At 38.4% G+C, this 17,006-nt stretch overlaps 1 protein-coding gene across 1 annotated transcript; it reads left to right on the top strand.

The window, feature by feature from the left end:
* The first annotated feature begins 178 nt into the window (after positions 1 to 178).
* LRIT3 (leucine rich repeat, Ig-like and transmembrane domains 3) lies at positions 179 to 14,830 on the top strand. Its single transcript, XM_023925734.2, has 4 exons — positions 179 to 442; positions 1,710 to 2,188; positions 9,384 to 9,689; positions 10,689 to 14,830. Exons 1-4 carry the CDS (start codon positions 327 to 329, stop codon positions 11,750 to 11,752), a joined length of 1,965 nt encoding a protein of 654 aa, XP_023781502.2. The 5' UTR covers positions 179 to 326; the 3' UTR covers positions 11,753 to 14,830.
* The last annotated feature ends 2,176 nt before the right edge of the window (positions 14,831 to 17,006 follow it).

Genomic DNA, 17,006 nt, shown 5'->3' with positions numbered 1-17,006 from the left:
TATAATACACGCACTGCCTCTTAGGAGAAGAAAAGAGATATTTTATTGCACACTAACTTTACAATCTACATGTCAAAAACAACCTTGGAACATGGTTTTATGCAGTAATTTGAAGCAGTGTGTTGTGACAGAGTATATAGAACGAGCTGGTTTAACTGATGCTGTTCAGGATACATTTGAAGGTTAAGCAACTACGGATCTCGGCTAATCTGTTGTAATCTCCTGTTACTAAATGGATGGCTACATTCACATTTGTAGCACACTGCATGAGTGCCTAGGAATAAAGCTTTCACATTTCTTCATGTCAGTTCTTCTGGGAGGAAGCCATGTATCTGTTTATTTGCTTCTACCTCCTAATGAGTTTTTTTGAAGAAGTTCATGGCTTTTGTCCTTCACAATGCACTTGCGTTTACCATGGCAGAAGTGATGGCACTGGAACAAGGTATATATTTTATTATTTATTACATAGGACAATCTATGAGGAGAAGGGTTGAAGAAATTGGAGGAAACATTGTCAGACACTGCAAATTATTTCTAGCATAGTTACAGTGAAGGCATATTTTACATTAGCGTTCTATGACTTGCAGCATTCCTGAGCAGGAGCAGATGGTGATTATGGCTTTGTACTTAGCAAATAGCTACTCTAAATCTTCATTTATTGTAGGAGGCAATTTGTTTCTGCTCCATGACATTCCTACTATTGCAATAACCTTTCTATTTCTACAAACTACTTAACTAGCAGAAGGTGATTCCGGTTTAAATAAATACAATAGTTTCCTATTTCTTTTTTTAATCTGCAGTAAATCATGTAATTTTTGATAATAAGGAGGTTAATTTGAAATGTGGTGACCTGGTATTGTCGTGTCAATTTTAGGATATACTCTTTGTCATTGCTATTTATTGTCACAGCCTATCTGGTATAAAGCTGCATAAGGAAAAAGTAAAATAGAGGAATAATCTAGAGAAAAGGGGGGAAAAATTTAAGGATAGACTTAAAATGCAGGGAAATCTTCAAGCTAGTATGTACAAACAATATACTCCAAAGAAATCGTTTCCTGAAATCAAATAGCTGAAAATGCTGAGAAATCCCATTTCACTGAAATCATTGTGAGCAGAAGGTTCTTTTCATCTCTATAAAGCAAGTAATTTGTGCATAGACATCAAAAAGAGGGCTAGAAAGCTCTTCTTTACTGAATTTTCTTTGGTATATTTTCAATTTTCAGTCTGTTCTGAAAGGTAAGTACAGAAAATACTTTGAATCTTCATCATACAGAAAAATTAGAGATTATTAATCTTAATTCTGAATTTTAATAATTTTAGTGGGGGGCATGCAGTTCCCACTTGAGATACATGCATGTATTGTTCCTTGTGCAATGGCATCTGTCTTTCAGTTGTCAGTAGAGTGAGGGGTGGACAGAGGGTGGTGCTTACATACTTTAGAATAAAGCAAATCTAGGTTTCATGTGAAAAGATCAGTTCTGGTTTGTATTCTTTTTGTCTTTAGACACCATGTTCGTGGAGTTTCTTCAGCTTTCAAATGCAGAGGACTGTTTTTGATTTCTGTGTTCTTTGTTCTGGTGGTAGTGTTGCAGAAAGTTACAACATTTGCATTTAAATTTGAAATTCAGATTTCTGAAAAATAAATGCAAATATGAATCTTTCCCTTTTTTTTTTTTTTTTTTTCCTTTTTTTCCCCCCCCCCTTGCTAGGTCTGTACTCTGTAATGACCCTGACATGTATGAGATCCCTGTGAATGTTCCTGTGGATACTGTAAAACTTCGTATAGAGAAAACTGTCATACGAAGGATTCCGACTGAAGCCTTTTACTACCTGGTAGATCTCAAATACCTGTGGGTCACTTACAACTGTGTAGCCAACATTGATATCAGCAGCTTTTATAACTTGAAACAACTGCATGAGCTGAGGCTGGATGGTAATCTGCTTTCAACTTTCCCTTGGGAATCCCTGGCAGAGATGCCCAACTTACGGACTCTTGATCTTCACAACAACAAAGTGACCAGCATTCCCGCTGATGCTGGCCGCTACCTGAGAAACCTCACCTACCTGGACCTGTCCAGCAACAAGCTGACCACCTTGCCATCAGATCTCATGGACATTTGGCCTCCCTTCTCAGGAGCTATCGTGTCCAAGAATACAGATATTCTGGTGACACAGAGAGTAATCTTGGGTATGTTGAATAGCCCGTCTCGTTCCTTACTAAAATATACCTAAACATTAAATTGCAAGTGAGAGCAGTTAGGGGACCAGCCTAGGATTCAGGAAAGGGGGTTTTACTCAGGTCACTCTGGTGGTTTGCTCTGTGGTCATTGACTTATTTTCTACTGATAGCAGAAAACCATAAAATGAATACAATGATCTCCATGTGTGTTGTTACCTCAAAGCTATAAAAATGAAGCAAAAGCTATGGGAATCCAGTTTTCAGGAATATAGACCATTCAATAGCCGTATAAATACAGGACTTACATTGCGTTTCTGGTGACATTTCCCTCATCTCTGTATGTGTTTGCAACTGTAAGCATGTCCATTTGCAACTGCTTTTTCCAGAAGCTCCCAAGCCAAGCAAGCAGCTAGAGCTGATGCTCATATAAAGCCTGTCCTGTGACACAGTGCTGCAGACAGTGTTGGTGGCTCAAAATAGGGCAGCTCCTGGGACCACTGTAGACCTTGCATTACTCTAAAGCTGACTGGTTATCCTGAAGTTTTTCACAATTTACATATTGAATATGAGAGAGAATAGGAGTCTGGTCCCTATATATTCACAGTACTTTTTATGGTGTTTAAGGTAAGTATTTAAGAATAATTTGGTTAGACTGGTTTTTTTTTTTCATGAATTGATCCCCTTCTCTAGTGTGCAATTGCATCAGTTCTGTTTGTGGCATTGTGCTTTATCTGACACTTTATCTCCACTTCCTAGTCTTGCCAGGGTAACCCCTTTCTCTTCTTCAGTCTTGAGCTGGAACAGTTCTAGCAATACTGTTCTTTTCTATCACTGTTTACATGTAAGTACATATTTTGATGTGTTTGTAGTGCAGCAGGTGGAAGGAAGGAAAACCAGCTGGCTGTCTCTACAGCCGTAATTCTGTAAGCACTGGTAAAGATCTGTCCTGCATTGTACTGCCCAATATTTCCAATTTCTTCATCTAAAGCCACAGTATTCAGTGTCCATTTGTTCAGCTGCTTTGTTTCACAGCAGAAGCTGCAGCTTGAAACACTCATTCGGATCATATTTTATATAAGTAACTAAATAGATGCAGGTAGGCTGCATGACTTCGTAAGTATGGCAACTGTAGGCTTGCATCATTAAAGGGTTTTCATTTATTCAGAATTTAAAAAAAAAAAAAAGAAAAAAATTAAAAGCTGTAAAAGTGAGTCCATCTCAGTACTCCTTTCCCTGTCCTCACACTGAAGACTACAGGAGCTGATTGTGCTAGTTCTAATCCTCATGATCTCATGTGGGAGTCCCAGAGGCTAAGTGGTTTCCTTGTCTTATATAGCCCTCACCACTTCAGACAAAACAAAAGGAACTAAGGAAAACAAAATAACCCCCAACATGAAAAAACACCAGAAAAAATCTCACACCCTCACACACTCTTCTCTCCCCTTAACTCTGGGAATTATCTGCAGGCTTCCTTGGTGCAGGCACTTTTCCAGCCTCCTGTAGCCCCAGCAAACCCTCTGGTGCAGGCATTGAGTTCTTTGAAGGCTTGTGTTGTGACCTTTGGACCATTCTCTGTTGTGAACTACAGCTGGTTTTTAACACAGGACTCCAGAGAGGAACACACTGGGTTTAGACAGAATTTTGCTTCTCTTTTTATTACTGTTAGGTGCTAAGGGAGACTCTGTGCAGCCATTATAGATTTGCAACTGAGAATACAAAATGCCAGGTAGTACTTTTCCTTGTGTTACATTGAGTAAATTTACCTTGGATAAGCTGTGAATGAATTAGCTGTATTTTATCTTCCATTGACATCATAGTTTTCTGATGAGTGTATCCCAATGCAGACAGACGTTACTTGCTACATAAGAAACTCTATAGTGGGTAAGGAAACATCCCCTTCCTCTGGAGATTAGAAAGTGCAATGCTCTTTATGTCATAAGGTATTTTGACAAGTTTATTTAGACTCCACTGAGTTTAGTGCTTCCTTTCTGACAGACCTCCTTTCTGTACTGGGCTTGCTGGAGCCTGAGAAGGAAGTGCATCCCATAGATATTCTCCTCCTCCTCTTCTGAGCTACAGATAGGTGTGACAGAGATATGTGGTCAGGAAGGACCTAGCCTACTGGGATACAGGTCCACAGGAGCTGAGCCATTCCAGTAAAGTCAGTGCTGCTGTGGCCAGACCACCCCAGAGCCTTCCATGATAACTTCCTCCAGTGCTTATCTATCAGGGTAGTGAGAAAGTTTCTCCTAATACCTAACCTCAATCTCCCTTACTGCAAGCTAAGCTGATTACCTCTTGTCTAGGTTTTCCTTCCCTGTTTGCTGTCCTAACTAACCACACCATTTCTTTCACCAGCTTCTAATATAATGTGAAGGCTTTTGTGGGTTGTTTGGTTTGGTTTGTTTTTTTCATTTGCTTGTTTTTGGTTTGGTTTGGCTTTTTTTTTTTTTTTGCTGTGTGTGTATTTTTATTTTCTTTTCATTTTCTGCCATAGTTACTGTTCCCTTTGGACACCTTTAGGTTTAAAAGATATTTCTCTTAAAATATGATGCTCACAGTTGCACGCTTTGATGCTCAGGAGTGTCCTATGTGCTCCAGCCACTCTCTGTGGGAGCATCCAGCCTGACCTGTGTACCTACATGGAACCCTCACTGCAGCCAGAACTCTGCTGGAAGCTGGAACCCAGACAAAACTCAGGTTTTGTCTAGTCAGGAAAACAGCAGTCAGATTCTAATTAGTGTAATCAATTATGACTTGAGTTGTCTTCACTCCTGGTTCTGGTAAAACAAGATTGTCACGTGTATGTAATTAACAAGATCAAAACCAGCAAGGCCCTAAACTCATATGTTTGTGCAAATGTATTTTTTAAAACCAGGAGGCAGTTTTATCATTGGTGTCTTGTTTGAGCAATTCCAGTTTGTCATCTCTGTACTAAGAGGTTTGAGTTTTTTAACTACCTCTCACTGTATGAAGTTCCTCTGTGTGTGCACTATGCTAAATGAAAGAGGGTTAGGGAAGGATTCCTGGCCCTCTGGCCAAGTGGCTCACTCTGACTCTCATCCACATAGTTTAGGGCCAGCTCTCTTTAAAGAGAGTGTCTGTTCCACACTTTGTAAGATTTAGCCCTTGGTTCTCTGTGGGCTCTACAGGATGCTACAGTGACTCTCAAATGTAATTCTGGGAATGGGGGTGGTTATTCTTCAGTCTAACCTGCCTGAAGTTATGTGAGAATGACATTGGAAGTCATTCATCTGTGCTTTTGGAATCTGAAATAGCAGGGGTATATTGTATGCCTGAAGGGCTGACAGACACGCGGAATAGTTGAAAGGTACAAAACCTGCTGTGCTTGCTTCAGGGAAAATGACAGGATAGAGAGAGTCATCCTTGGTGTGGTCTAATCTATAAACCTTTCAGGAAGCAACCCCTGGAGTGCTGACTGTCCCTGGACCCATGTCTTGGGAAGTGCCCTTTGGAACAGCTCAAAACAAAGCTGTGGGGTGAGCTGAAAATTAAACAGTGCAAATGATTGGGGGATCAGCGTGTGAATTCATCTGGCCCTCTTGGTTAACTCTGGAGCCATAGCCTGATACTTTGATCCAAATCACAGCTAAATTTCAGCACTGGCTGCTGTGCAGAGAATTACATTTCTGGCAGGAATGATGGCAGTAGCATTTTCCATATGGTGGACTCTAGTGAGTCACTGAGAGGAAGAGAGGAGTCCAATATTTGACAGAGTAGCAGTTATGTGAGATCTTGCCTCTGTTGCATGCAGAGGTGCCAAAAATTTGGAATACTGCAGGTCTATGAGGCTCCTACCTGTTATGCTAAGCCACGGGGTAGATGTTGCTTTTCCTGAAACTACTCCATTAGCAGCTGCCATGTGGTGAAAATGCTGCGACACAGTGTTGGATATGGAATTTACTGTTTAGAACCATGGATTAAAATGTGTAAGTTCAGTTGGAAAGAACCTGGGGTATGCTGGCCCAAGGTGTGGTGAATATGTCTATCAGCCCAAAACTTGAATATTTTACATCTTGCTATTTTGCAGCGACTGAAAATAAGTGTGTTACACAAATTATGGTCTGAGTCTGGTTACTGATTTACAAATGAAGTTTTACTCATAGCTAAAGTCCATATTGACACAGCCCAGGGGAACCCTGCTTACTGAGAAGACTACAAAAATGTGCATGCACAGACACACATATACATAAGTTTGCCATTGTATGTGCAAGCATACATATAAATGTGTGAGAGTAATTATAAAATATGGTAAATCTAGAATAAAGGGTTTTGGAGAATTTTAATATTAAAATAACACTGCATTGGTATATTGCAATGCATAAATATTTATCAATGTTTGTTTTGCCTTGGCTAGTATTTCTTTCTCAGATCAACAAGCTGCCTTGATATTTCTACAAAAAAACCCAGGGTTTATAGAGACATTCCCTTTCCTCAGATACATGTGTCATCAGGGATTTATCATTATTTTCATTTTTGCTTCTTAAGAAATTATTTCTTATATAAAAGATCCCTAATATTTTCCATTTTCTTATTTCCCCCCCTTTTTAACCTTTTCTTTATTCTTTCACATGTTTGTTCTCACTTCTAACATCCTGTCAGCACAAGCTGCTAAAGTTCAAAATGCCCCTTGTAGTTTGGAAACTAGGTTTACATTCATATTTCTGTTCTCTTCAACACTAACTGAATTATAATGAAATGCAGTGTTTTATCTTGTTTCCAACTCAATAGTGCTTTCATCTTTTCATTTTTGGAATTCACATAACTTGGTGATTTACAATGGCTAGAAATAACGTGAATACTGTCAGATATTGGCAAGACACAGATAAACAGAGGGGCTGTGCTGCGGGGGCAAGGAGCTGTGTCTATTATATATATTTATATAAGTTCTGCATCTTTAGGAGTTTCATCAGGAAGCATGATGGATAGGAAAGATGAGGTGTCTGACTGACATTACTCTTCCTTAGCTCTAAATTCAGGCTGTCAAACCTGTGTCCCAGGCTGGACAAAACATCCAATCTAAGGATTGTTCGTTGTTACTTCATCATTCCTTTTATTTTGTCAGTTTCTGATACGTATTATTATAATAACTTTGGCTTTTCTTCAGGGCACTGGGAGAATATGAAAGTTGTGTAGCTACATATATTAGGAAAAGTTCCTTCAGTAAAAGGGGGCTCAGGGAAGTGGTGGAGTCACCATTCCTGGAGGTACTTAAAGGACATGTGAATGTGGCACTCAGGGTCATGGTTTAGTGCTGCACTTGGTGGTGCTGGGTTAGCAGTTGGACTTGATGGTCTTAAAGGTATTTTCTAATGTAACTTTTTTGGTTCTATTTCAAAGACTTCCGAGTGCTTCAAGTAGCTTAAAAACAATAATAAACCCCTTCCTTTCCTGCAGTAAATTTCTTAGCATAGTGAGGAAAATTGCAAGAAAGTGAGAAGAAAAAGAAAATTACAGGAGTATTGTCTCTGACGACAGAGCTTCACTAACTGAAAAGATGAGGACAAATAGCTACATATATGTGCTTGACTGAGCAGAATTTTTATAAGCACAAGCAGTTGATGTGTCTAGATATAGAAAACTCTTGGATAAGTCTCTTTTCTCCTTATGAATATACGTGTGAAGTTCACAGGAAAATTTTTTAAGTTTTGGAGCTTTTTTTTGAGGAAAATCAGTTGCTGATACACTTTCCTTTGACTTCCCTTTCTCTGTTCCTGCAAACAATAAGTAGTCAATAGATGTAAAATCTCTTCTGTCTGGAAGGGGTGAAATTGGATTGTGATGTCAAAGTCATGGAATCTCTTCAGGTCAAGTCTTGTTTTAAAGAGCAGGGATTAATTGGGGTTTACCACAGTTTTAACCAATCGCTACCATTGCGCTTAAAATAACCTAATCTTGGTCTGGTTATAAAAGGAAAAAGTAGTTAATTACTCATATATTCTTTCATCTGCAGGTTTTTATTCCAGAACAACCCATCATTTTTCCAATAGCTGTTTTGATAATTCTTAACGATACACTCTGAAAAATATTTGCAGGTGTTCAGGGCTCTTTTTTTCTTTCAATACTGGTTTGACTTATATGACTTGTTTGTTGTACTGATCAGTAAATTCAGTAGCATAGGGTCCTTGCATACCATCCCTTATTTCAGATCATAAGTTTTGTTTATTAGTAGTACTCAGAAAAAATTAGAAAGACATATTAAAAAATATAAGTCCAGCAAGAAAATACTTGAACTCCTGAGTGATATGCTGTGTTGTATTTTAGCTGGTGAAGCCACTGTTGCTCTATGAAGGTCGACATAGTGGAGCAGTCAATACCAGCTGAGGATTTAGACTGATATTTCTCAGAAATGGCTATTCTCTTCCAACATCATAAGCTCACAAAGAGGGAAAAGCTTCTTATTCATAAACTGGAACCAAGAAGCAAATGTTCCTGGCTCTGACAGAGGAGAGACAGGGTTCTTGTGTGCCATCCTAAAAATATTGTAGTCATTACAGTGTTTTGTGGTCCTTCCTATTTTCTATTCTTTTGCTATTCTTCTTGAATATATTTCAGAGGCTGTAGTGAAGCCAACTTCTAACAGTATTGGTGTAGTTCAGAGCCAGATAAAAATTCTGTTGGCCTAAAGCGCTTTCTCCTTAGCCTTTATCCCTTTTTTTCAAGGGGCAGGGATGTTGGTGTAAGCTCTAAACCCTTAAATCACCGTATTCTCCTCAAGCATTGAAAAAAGGGTCAGGGAAGGTCAAGCTGTAAGAGCCCAAAGAAGGACTAAGAGCAGAGGAGAGTGACACTAAGCAATAGCCCTAAGAAGCTGTCTTTCCAGGAGGCACAGGCAGGTGAAAATGTATCATCAGTCTTAAGACATATTTTCAAAGAGGTTCTAAATGTGGTAGATAAATAGCAAAGTTAAGCACAAGTAATGCCAGCACATCACTATGCTCCTGTAAACTTCTGTGAAAAAGAAGTTTAGCTTAATAAACATTCGTACTGTTCTCCCTAACCTCTGAAAATATTCCCCCACCAAGCAGCTGAAGAAAAAACACAAGTTGAAAGAGAAAAGATTAACCCAGAACAGGTCCAATCCTTGATTGTATTTGGGAGTAGTCATGTGTCATACTGTAATCACAATATTCATATACTGACTGATAACATTTCTTTTTTCCTGCTTCCCTCCTTGCCTCAGGTTTTCAGGACAACCCATGGTTTTGTGACTGTCGCATTTCAAAGCTAATTGAATTTTCCAAAATTGTGGACACCTCCGTTGTACTTCTTGATCCATTGATTTCATGTAGTGGACCTGAGAGCCTGGCAGGAATCTTGTTCCAGAGAGCTGAGTTAGAGCAGTGTCTTAAACCATCTGTGATGACCTCTGCAACGAAGATCACCTCCCCGCTGGGCAGCAATGTCCTGCTACGCTGTGACGCCACGGGGTACCCAACACCACAGCTCACTTGGAATAGGTCAGACAATATTCCAGTGAACTATACAGGTATAACTGCTCTTTTATAGGAAATGGGAGAACCAAAAATTGTTGGGTTGCTCGTGCTTTGAGATCATGGCAATGAGTAACAATGGGCCATGTATTGTGTCGAGCTGGCAATCGTATCTGTGCAGCAGCTGTTATGAAATTCTCTGTCTAGTTCTCAGTCTTAACAGGTCCAGCAGACTGTTTTGATTCAGGATGTGGTGTGTTACAAGAACAATGTGTGTGGAAGGGAGAAAAGGTTGAAGTGGGGGAAGGATAAAGGGAAATGGAGTTTGGGTTATCTGGACCCCTAACTCAGAAGCTAGAAAATAGAAAGGAGAATTTTTTGCTGGAACCTGTGTTCGAAAATATTTGTGTTAAAAAAACCAGTCAGGCCATAATTGAATGGCTTAAAATTCAGCATTGTAAACAAAAAATTTCCCAAATTCATGTTTTCTGTGTGCAAATGATGCAAGGCTATAATTGTCTGACATCATTCTAGCTGCTGGATAGATATTTACGTAGTTACTTAAAGGTAAAAAATGCTACTTGCTAATGCCAAAGAGTTAGCAGTTATCATAGGTCTGACGAAGGTAAGAGAACTGAAATATCTTAGGACAAAGGTAATTTCCAATAGCATTTTAAGTGGGTAGCGTGGTAAATGTCACAGGAAGTCAGCGGGTCTTGTATTTAAGAGTCAATAGCAGCTTTAAGACATTTGATGTCACTTTATGTGGTTTTGTGTTTCTTAGTGAAACTGCAAACTAGTTACTACAGACACTTATTTCCATTTTGACCCAAGATGAGCACTTGTATTTAATAATAGAGTATGGCTGGGAATTCCATAGTTTGTTTCGGAAATTTGGTTTGGTGGTTGTTGTTGTGGGTTTTTGACTGCTTGTGTTTAATTTTAAAAATTTTCATACAAGTCATTCCTTCTAGCAAAAAGGGAAGTAGTCTAATAATGTTTATTTCCTCTTTACTTCCTATGCATAATGTTTTACTCTTTGCATTTTCCCACAGTAATTCAAGAGAGTCCTGGAGAGGGTGTCAGATGGTCCATAATGAGCTTGACAGGAATTTCGTACAAGGATGCAGGAGAATACAGATGTAAAGCCAAGAACTTGGCAGGAATGTCAGAAGCTGCTGTGACTGTCACAGTGGTTGGTGTAGTTACTACAACTGTGTCACCACAGAAATATGGGAGGAAGCCAGAGGCTGAGAGGCAGAATACAACTCAGGAGGAATCCAAGCAGGAACCCGAGAGGACAACCACACCTCTTCCCACCACGCCGACCACTACGGCTCTGGTTAGCACTGAAAGATCAACCAGCATGGCATTGCCTGACAAAAAGCAATCCAGACTCATGTTAGATGGAAAGAAAGTTTCAAAGGCAGGGACAAATGGAAACAAAAAGCAGATTGGAGATCCAAGCAAGAAGGGTGGGGATACTTCACTGAACGCAGCTGGTACTGCTGAGCAAAATGTCACTGTGAAGAACCTAAGAGTGATCAGCGAAACTGATGAAAGAGTGACCTTAACTTGGAAAACTGTCAATGCCACCGGCAATTCCGCCGTGACTGTGTTATACTCCAAGTATGGTGAGAAAGATATGTTGCCTCTCAGCACTGATTCTAACAAAAACAAAGTCACAATCGATGGTTTGCAGCCTAGTACTCAATATATGGCATGTGTCTCACCCAAAGGCGTGCCACCTACCAAAGAGCAGTGTGTTGTTTTCTCCACTGATGGGTTAAATGATGAAAGCAACTCTGAGTTCTCTATTCTGATAGTGGCCAGCAGTGCAGGCTGCGTGGTTGTTTTACCTTTGATATTTTTCTTACTCTACAAAGTTTTAAAACTTCATTTGAAACCAAAATCTGCAAAGGAAGCTGAACTTGCAAAAGAGACTTATGTACAATTTGAAACACTGTCGCTGAAGCCTCGAACACTGGGTGCAGGAGACCAGCTCTGGGCACGAAGGTACACAGATGAGTCAGAAAGGCTTCTCCTTTGCTCCAGGTCAAGCATGGATTCTCAAATGACCTTCAAAAGTGAGGGCTCCAGGTCTGAGTATCTGTGCTGAAAATGGGTGAGGGTGGAGATGCAATAAATAATAGGTAAAATTAATTTAAAATGGTGATCTGGAAGCAGGTTGATGCTAGATGGTGGTCAGAATACGTTATCTGATGTAGTAGAGTCTTACTGGATGGTGGTGGGTAGGAGAGAGAATAGAAGAAAAATGTTGCCTGGATTTTTTTTTTTAATGTTTGTGATTTTGGATGTGAAGGAATGGTATTCTTCCAATGAAAAATACAGCATGAAATGGTTCCATGGTTAAAGGTATTTTATGGTTTTATTAAAACATTCTGTTTTCTCTCATTTTATCACATGATGTGCTAGGGGCATGTATCAAACATGAATCACAATCTTCTTGAAAGCAATCAGCATAATAGGAAAACCGTTTTAACTACTTCTGTTGGATCAAAACTTCATTTGAATATCCAGATTTTCTTCTGACATCAGCTTGTGCTTTGAGGTGTCACACAGCTGCTTGTACAATATCTTGGGTAGAGGTATTCTCAGGTCAGTCAAGATGGAAGTCCCAGTTTATGGACTCTTGAGAGGTACAATACACATTGTATTGTCATTTTGCAGATGTTATTGCAAAGGAAGCTTTAATGTCCTGAAGCTCAGGTAAAGATGAGTAACTCTGAGAGACACTAGATAATTATGTTAACCTACATCAGATGATCTTATTGAAAAATCTCAGCCTTAGAATTTACTTGGATGTGTCTGTCTATATACCTCAATTTCAGAAATCTCTGTGCAGAAAATTCTGTGGTTCTGTGTAATACAACACACATTCTTATATGTCAATATATTACACAGCAAATATTACATTGTATTGCAGAGTACTATTGCAGTAATGTAATACCTTTTGATATTAAGTAAGAGGAAATTTTGTCCTCAGGGCATGTTGAATGTGAAGTTTAATGAGCATAGTGAAAGTTAATTGTGAGTGTGCTTCCCAATGTTTAAAAATCTGGAATTAATAGTAACAATGAATTCAGAATTGCCTGTTAATGATAATAATGAATAGTCTATTCTGAGCCTGCTTTTTTTTTAATGCCTGAAGTAAATAAGAGAACTTTTGTTGTTCTAGGTTCAGATATTATGTTTAGAAGTATGTGTGAACTGTGAGCCACAGTTTTTCCTGAAAATTACAGCCGTGTTGTTTTCTTGGACATTTATGCCTGGAGGAACTGTTTGTTTTGCTAGGAAATTGGGAATTGACATTTTCCAGAGGGAGAAATATTACTCAAAGCTACAAACCAAAGTTTAGTTTGTCAGCTTTAAAACAGTAGCATTTCTCATTGTCACTAATGTAGGATGAAATTTTGCCTGCTGGAATGCTGATGAGCTTATCTTGACTGGCATAGCTTGGTGAGAGGTGTCAAAAAAGCCTCTGACACAAAATCATGGCAGGAAGTGAACACAGTGAAAAGTCTCTGGTGTGCAGTGACCAGGATCAGTAAAATGGGTATTTGAGAGTATGGGAACCATAGTAAAGAGTCAAGTGAGATGTTCAACAGTGCAAAATTAGCTTGTCTGCTTAGAATTAGCCTTGGTGTTCCTTTCTGTGTTACAAGTATGTGTGGTTAAATATCAATCTTTCTTCTTTTTCCATGAATAATTTTGATTGCAATGAAAATAGTTTTAGCTTTCTAAGCTATTTTATTTTGGCAGGGGCTTTTTTTTGAAATTTAGGATTTTTTTAGGGAAAAGAGATTCTCTGTGTGTCAAAACTAAGGTTCATCTGACACATTACTGACAAGCCAAGTTTGAACAGGACCTGAAATGTTACAATACTTGCCTTCTATTTTCCTGATAGACAGTATAGTTGGTAGTTGTTGAAGGTGTTTGCAATTAAAAACACCATGTTTCTTGTTAATGAGAACAATTGTTTTAACTTTTTTCCTGTAGAGTATTTGATTTCAGGTTTCAAAGCTCTAAATCTAGTTCTGGAGTTCAAAAGTGATGCCACCTGACTTGTAGGTGATGCATCAGTATATCAAACGGAAGTGGTGCACGGTTCATTGGAGAGAGCTCACTTGTGAACGTTAAACCTTTTGGTTTGACTAGTGCTTGTGGAATTAGCATGTCCTAAAGTCAGAAATTCATCTCTGGCCACATGGGCTATCTGTATATCAAAGGTGAAATTTAATATCAAGGACATGTTCTTTCAAGAAAACATGTTATACATTATTTTTTCCACGGTTCTTGAGACCAAAGAGTTACATAATCCAGACATGCTTCTGTAACTCATGTGAAAACACTGAATGTGCTGGGGAATTTTGGCAGGAATTTGACACAAAGGGCAAATTACACAATAAAGACATTTGCACTGTATCACCCAGGATTGGTTTAATTAAAGGGCTGAAGAAATACTTTGCTAGCAGATGTAATTTTTTATATTGTCAATTGTTAACAATGGAATCATTGTGGGATTGATTTTGTCACCCATAATAATGTGTGTAATGTCTTCTGAAATGCAGTACTGGATCAAGTATCAGTATGAACAGTGTTGATTATAATCTGTGTAGGACAATTTGGGGAGGATTTAACTGGTGTTTATGTATCGCCTTTCATATATTTTGCACTTTGTTTTCTGAATTCATCCTGCTTTTCACCAAAAAGGTTAGATCTCTTTTTATACATTACCTACAATGGCTGTGTCAAAACTGGATGACTAATGAAATAACTATGTAATGTGAGCTGAATTCTAGGTAAACCTCATTTTTACTTAAGAGTTTTAGTGGGTGCTAGTACTTATCATATTAAGCCATAATCTTGGCTTCAGTGTGCACTTACTAAGCCAAACTTAAGGCATCTGTGCATCTATTTTAGTCCTTGCCATTGCTCACAGTGGGCTTTATATTCCTTGCACCATCATCAGATTCTCATACTTTTCTCTGGGAGGGAATTAAGAGAGAAAACTCTTTCATGTGTAACATGAAAATGTCTGTAATAGCAAAACTATTCATGCTTGGACTATGTCTAGGAGACTAAACAAAGGGCATTTCAAACTCAATACCTTTTCAAAGAAGTAAGTAAAATAGAAGTTGTTTTCATGTGAAAATAAAAAATTGTTTTTATACAAGACACTGTGTTTGCCTATCCCTTTCATCTTTTTTTATAGCTTTGGACAATACCTGATGAATGTAGCAGTGGGGACAAAAGGAAGTCTGAAAAGAAATGAGAAAAAATACAGAAAGAAGGCTGAGAAACAACAGAAAGGTGATATCCTAGAGAATTTTGTGACTGTGTGCCAGAATGTCCTTTTGCTTGCAATTCTGCCATGTACATGGCAAGGGTGCTGGGGCATCTGCAGACAGGTAGCTGTAAAATCATGGATGAAGATACTGCTGGATTATTGCAATGATTGGATCTCTACACATGCTCAGTTTTGACAAGGTGAGGGCAGCAATAAAACTGGAGTGTGGAACAATGTCACCGGGGGAATTTGAAGAATGCACTTGAAGCTGGTCTTGAAGTCTGCCTGTGCCCCAGTGAAAGTTGTGAGAGGTTTTAGGAGACCACTGCCTTTAAACTGAAAAGGGATGAACAAGTAGCTTATGAGTTTATTGCAAGAAAGAGGGGCTTGCATCAGCAACTGCTCTGGAGAGGTTCTGAAACCAAGATATACTACAATCATCCATCTTGACCTATGATTTTCTTTTAAAAAAAACCAGTTTGTTAGATTTATGGCTGGGAGGTAAACACAAACTTGAATCTTCTTCAAGACCACAGACTAGATTTCAAAATGAACCTTTTATAAACAATCTGACTGTGTGTAGATTGGAAATTTGCTGACATGGATGCCTTCTCTCACAGAATTAATTGCATTGTTCTAGGTGTTATAGAAAGCCACAGAAGCTCCAGGTCAGCATTGTCATGTTTCTTTGTTGAAAATGAGAAGTTCTCCATAGAACAGGTGCTTTTTCTTTTTATTTACAAATCACTGAATTTTTTTTTTTACTCTGAATTTCAAGATATCAGAGCTCCCTTCAGAGTGGAGGCACAAATAATGTGTCATTTTGATATATCTGAAAGACTCCCTTGATAAACAGAGGAAAATCAAGCTGAAATAGTAGTCTGAAACAGCCTGTATGAAGAAGATTTTTTTTTTTTAATTTTTTTTTTTCAAAGCTGTATTATTCATAAGTTCAAAATGGGAATAATTTCAATCGAAAAGGCAGAAAGCAGTCATGAACAAAAGAAATATAATATTTCCCTATATAGAAGTTAGTGCACTTTTCCCCATTCTCCATTTTTTACGAAATAACATCCTAACCTGTTGTTTAAAAAGGAATGTAGAATTGCTGCAGCAAGATAAAAATAGCACCTGTCAGGTATGTATTTTAAGCATATTTGTTCTAACTTCAGATCTGGTATTTCTGACAGACCCTTGATTGACTTAAGAGTATTACAAAAGGAGCTGACTGTGCAAACAGCTACAACTAACCTCTCATGATAATGGAATATCAGTTTACTGATGGTGTGTGTATGTCTACATTTTTCAGAAGAGGCTCTGACAAGAAAATACTTTATTCTAGAATATGATGAGCTATTATTTGACTGAAATATCTTCTTTTTTTTAAGGAGGAGTCAAAGAAATTTGGTAGTGGTGTGGTTTCTTGTTTTTGGGTTTTTTCTTTTTGGTTATGATCTTTTATGGAACTATGACTGAGAGGGAACTTGGTGAAATGCTTATGCCTGGAGAAGGCTAAAATGGAATGTGTTTTCTTAATTTTAATGCAGGAGAAAGGAGCTTTATATGTGTGTGTGTGTGTGTGCATTGAGGGCAGGAATAGAGTATTTCAAGCTTGTTGCCTCAGACAAAAAGTGCAAGCAGTTTCTTCTGAGGCCTCTGGTATGGGCTGCTGGCACTTGAGAATGCTACTGGACTAGATCGAAAGTAAGGACAATCCAAAATGACAATTACTGGTAGATTTGGTGCAACTCTAGTTTAAATTCAATAGGCTGCTTGTTTGGTCAAGTAAATGAGTACTTTGTTGATTTTTAATTTTTATTTTTTTTTTGTATTTTCATTCCTTTAGACACACAGTTGAAGGAAACCTCTAGTATCCTCAGACAAATTTATCTAATACTTCAAAAAGTAATTTCAGGAACAAATCTCTAGGTCAGGTTCTTTCTTGACTCTCATTCTTTCTAGTTTTGGAAAAGGGGAGGAAAACAATATGTATAGTCTACTTTGTATTATTTTCTAGTCTCTAAAACAGTCATGCCTTTGTTCATGAAAAAAGAAATCAAAT

Source organism: Cyanistes caeruleus, chromosome 5, assembly GCF_971803275.1.
Source record: "Cyanistes caeruleus chromosome 5, bCyaCae1.hap1.1, whole genome shotgun sequence".
In the NCBI taxonomy this organism is placed as follows: domain Eukaryota; kingdom Metazoa; phylum Chordata; class Aves; order Passeriformes; family Paridae; genus Cyanistes; species Cyanistes caeruleus.
Note: the sequence above shows the minus strand (reverse complement) of the source record. Positions and strands in the feature narration are given on the sequence as shown.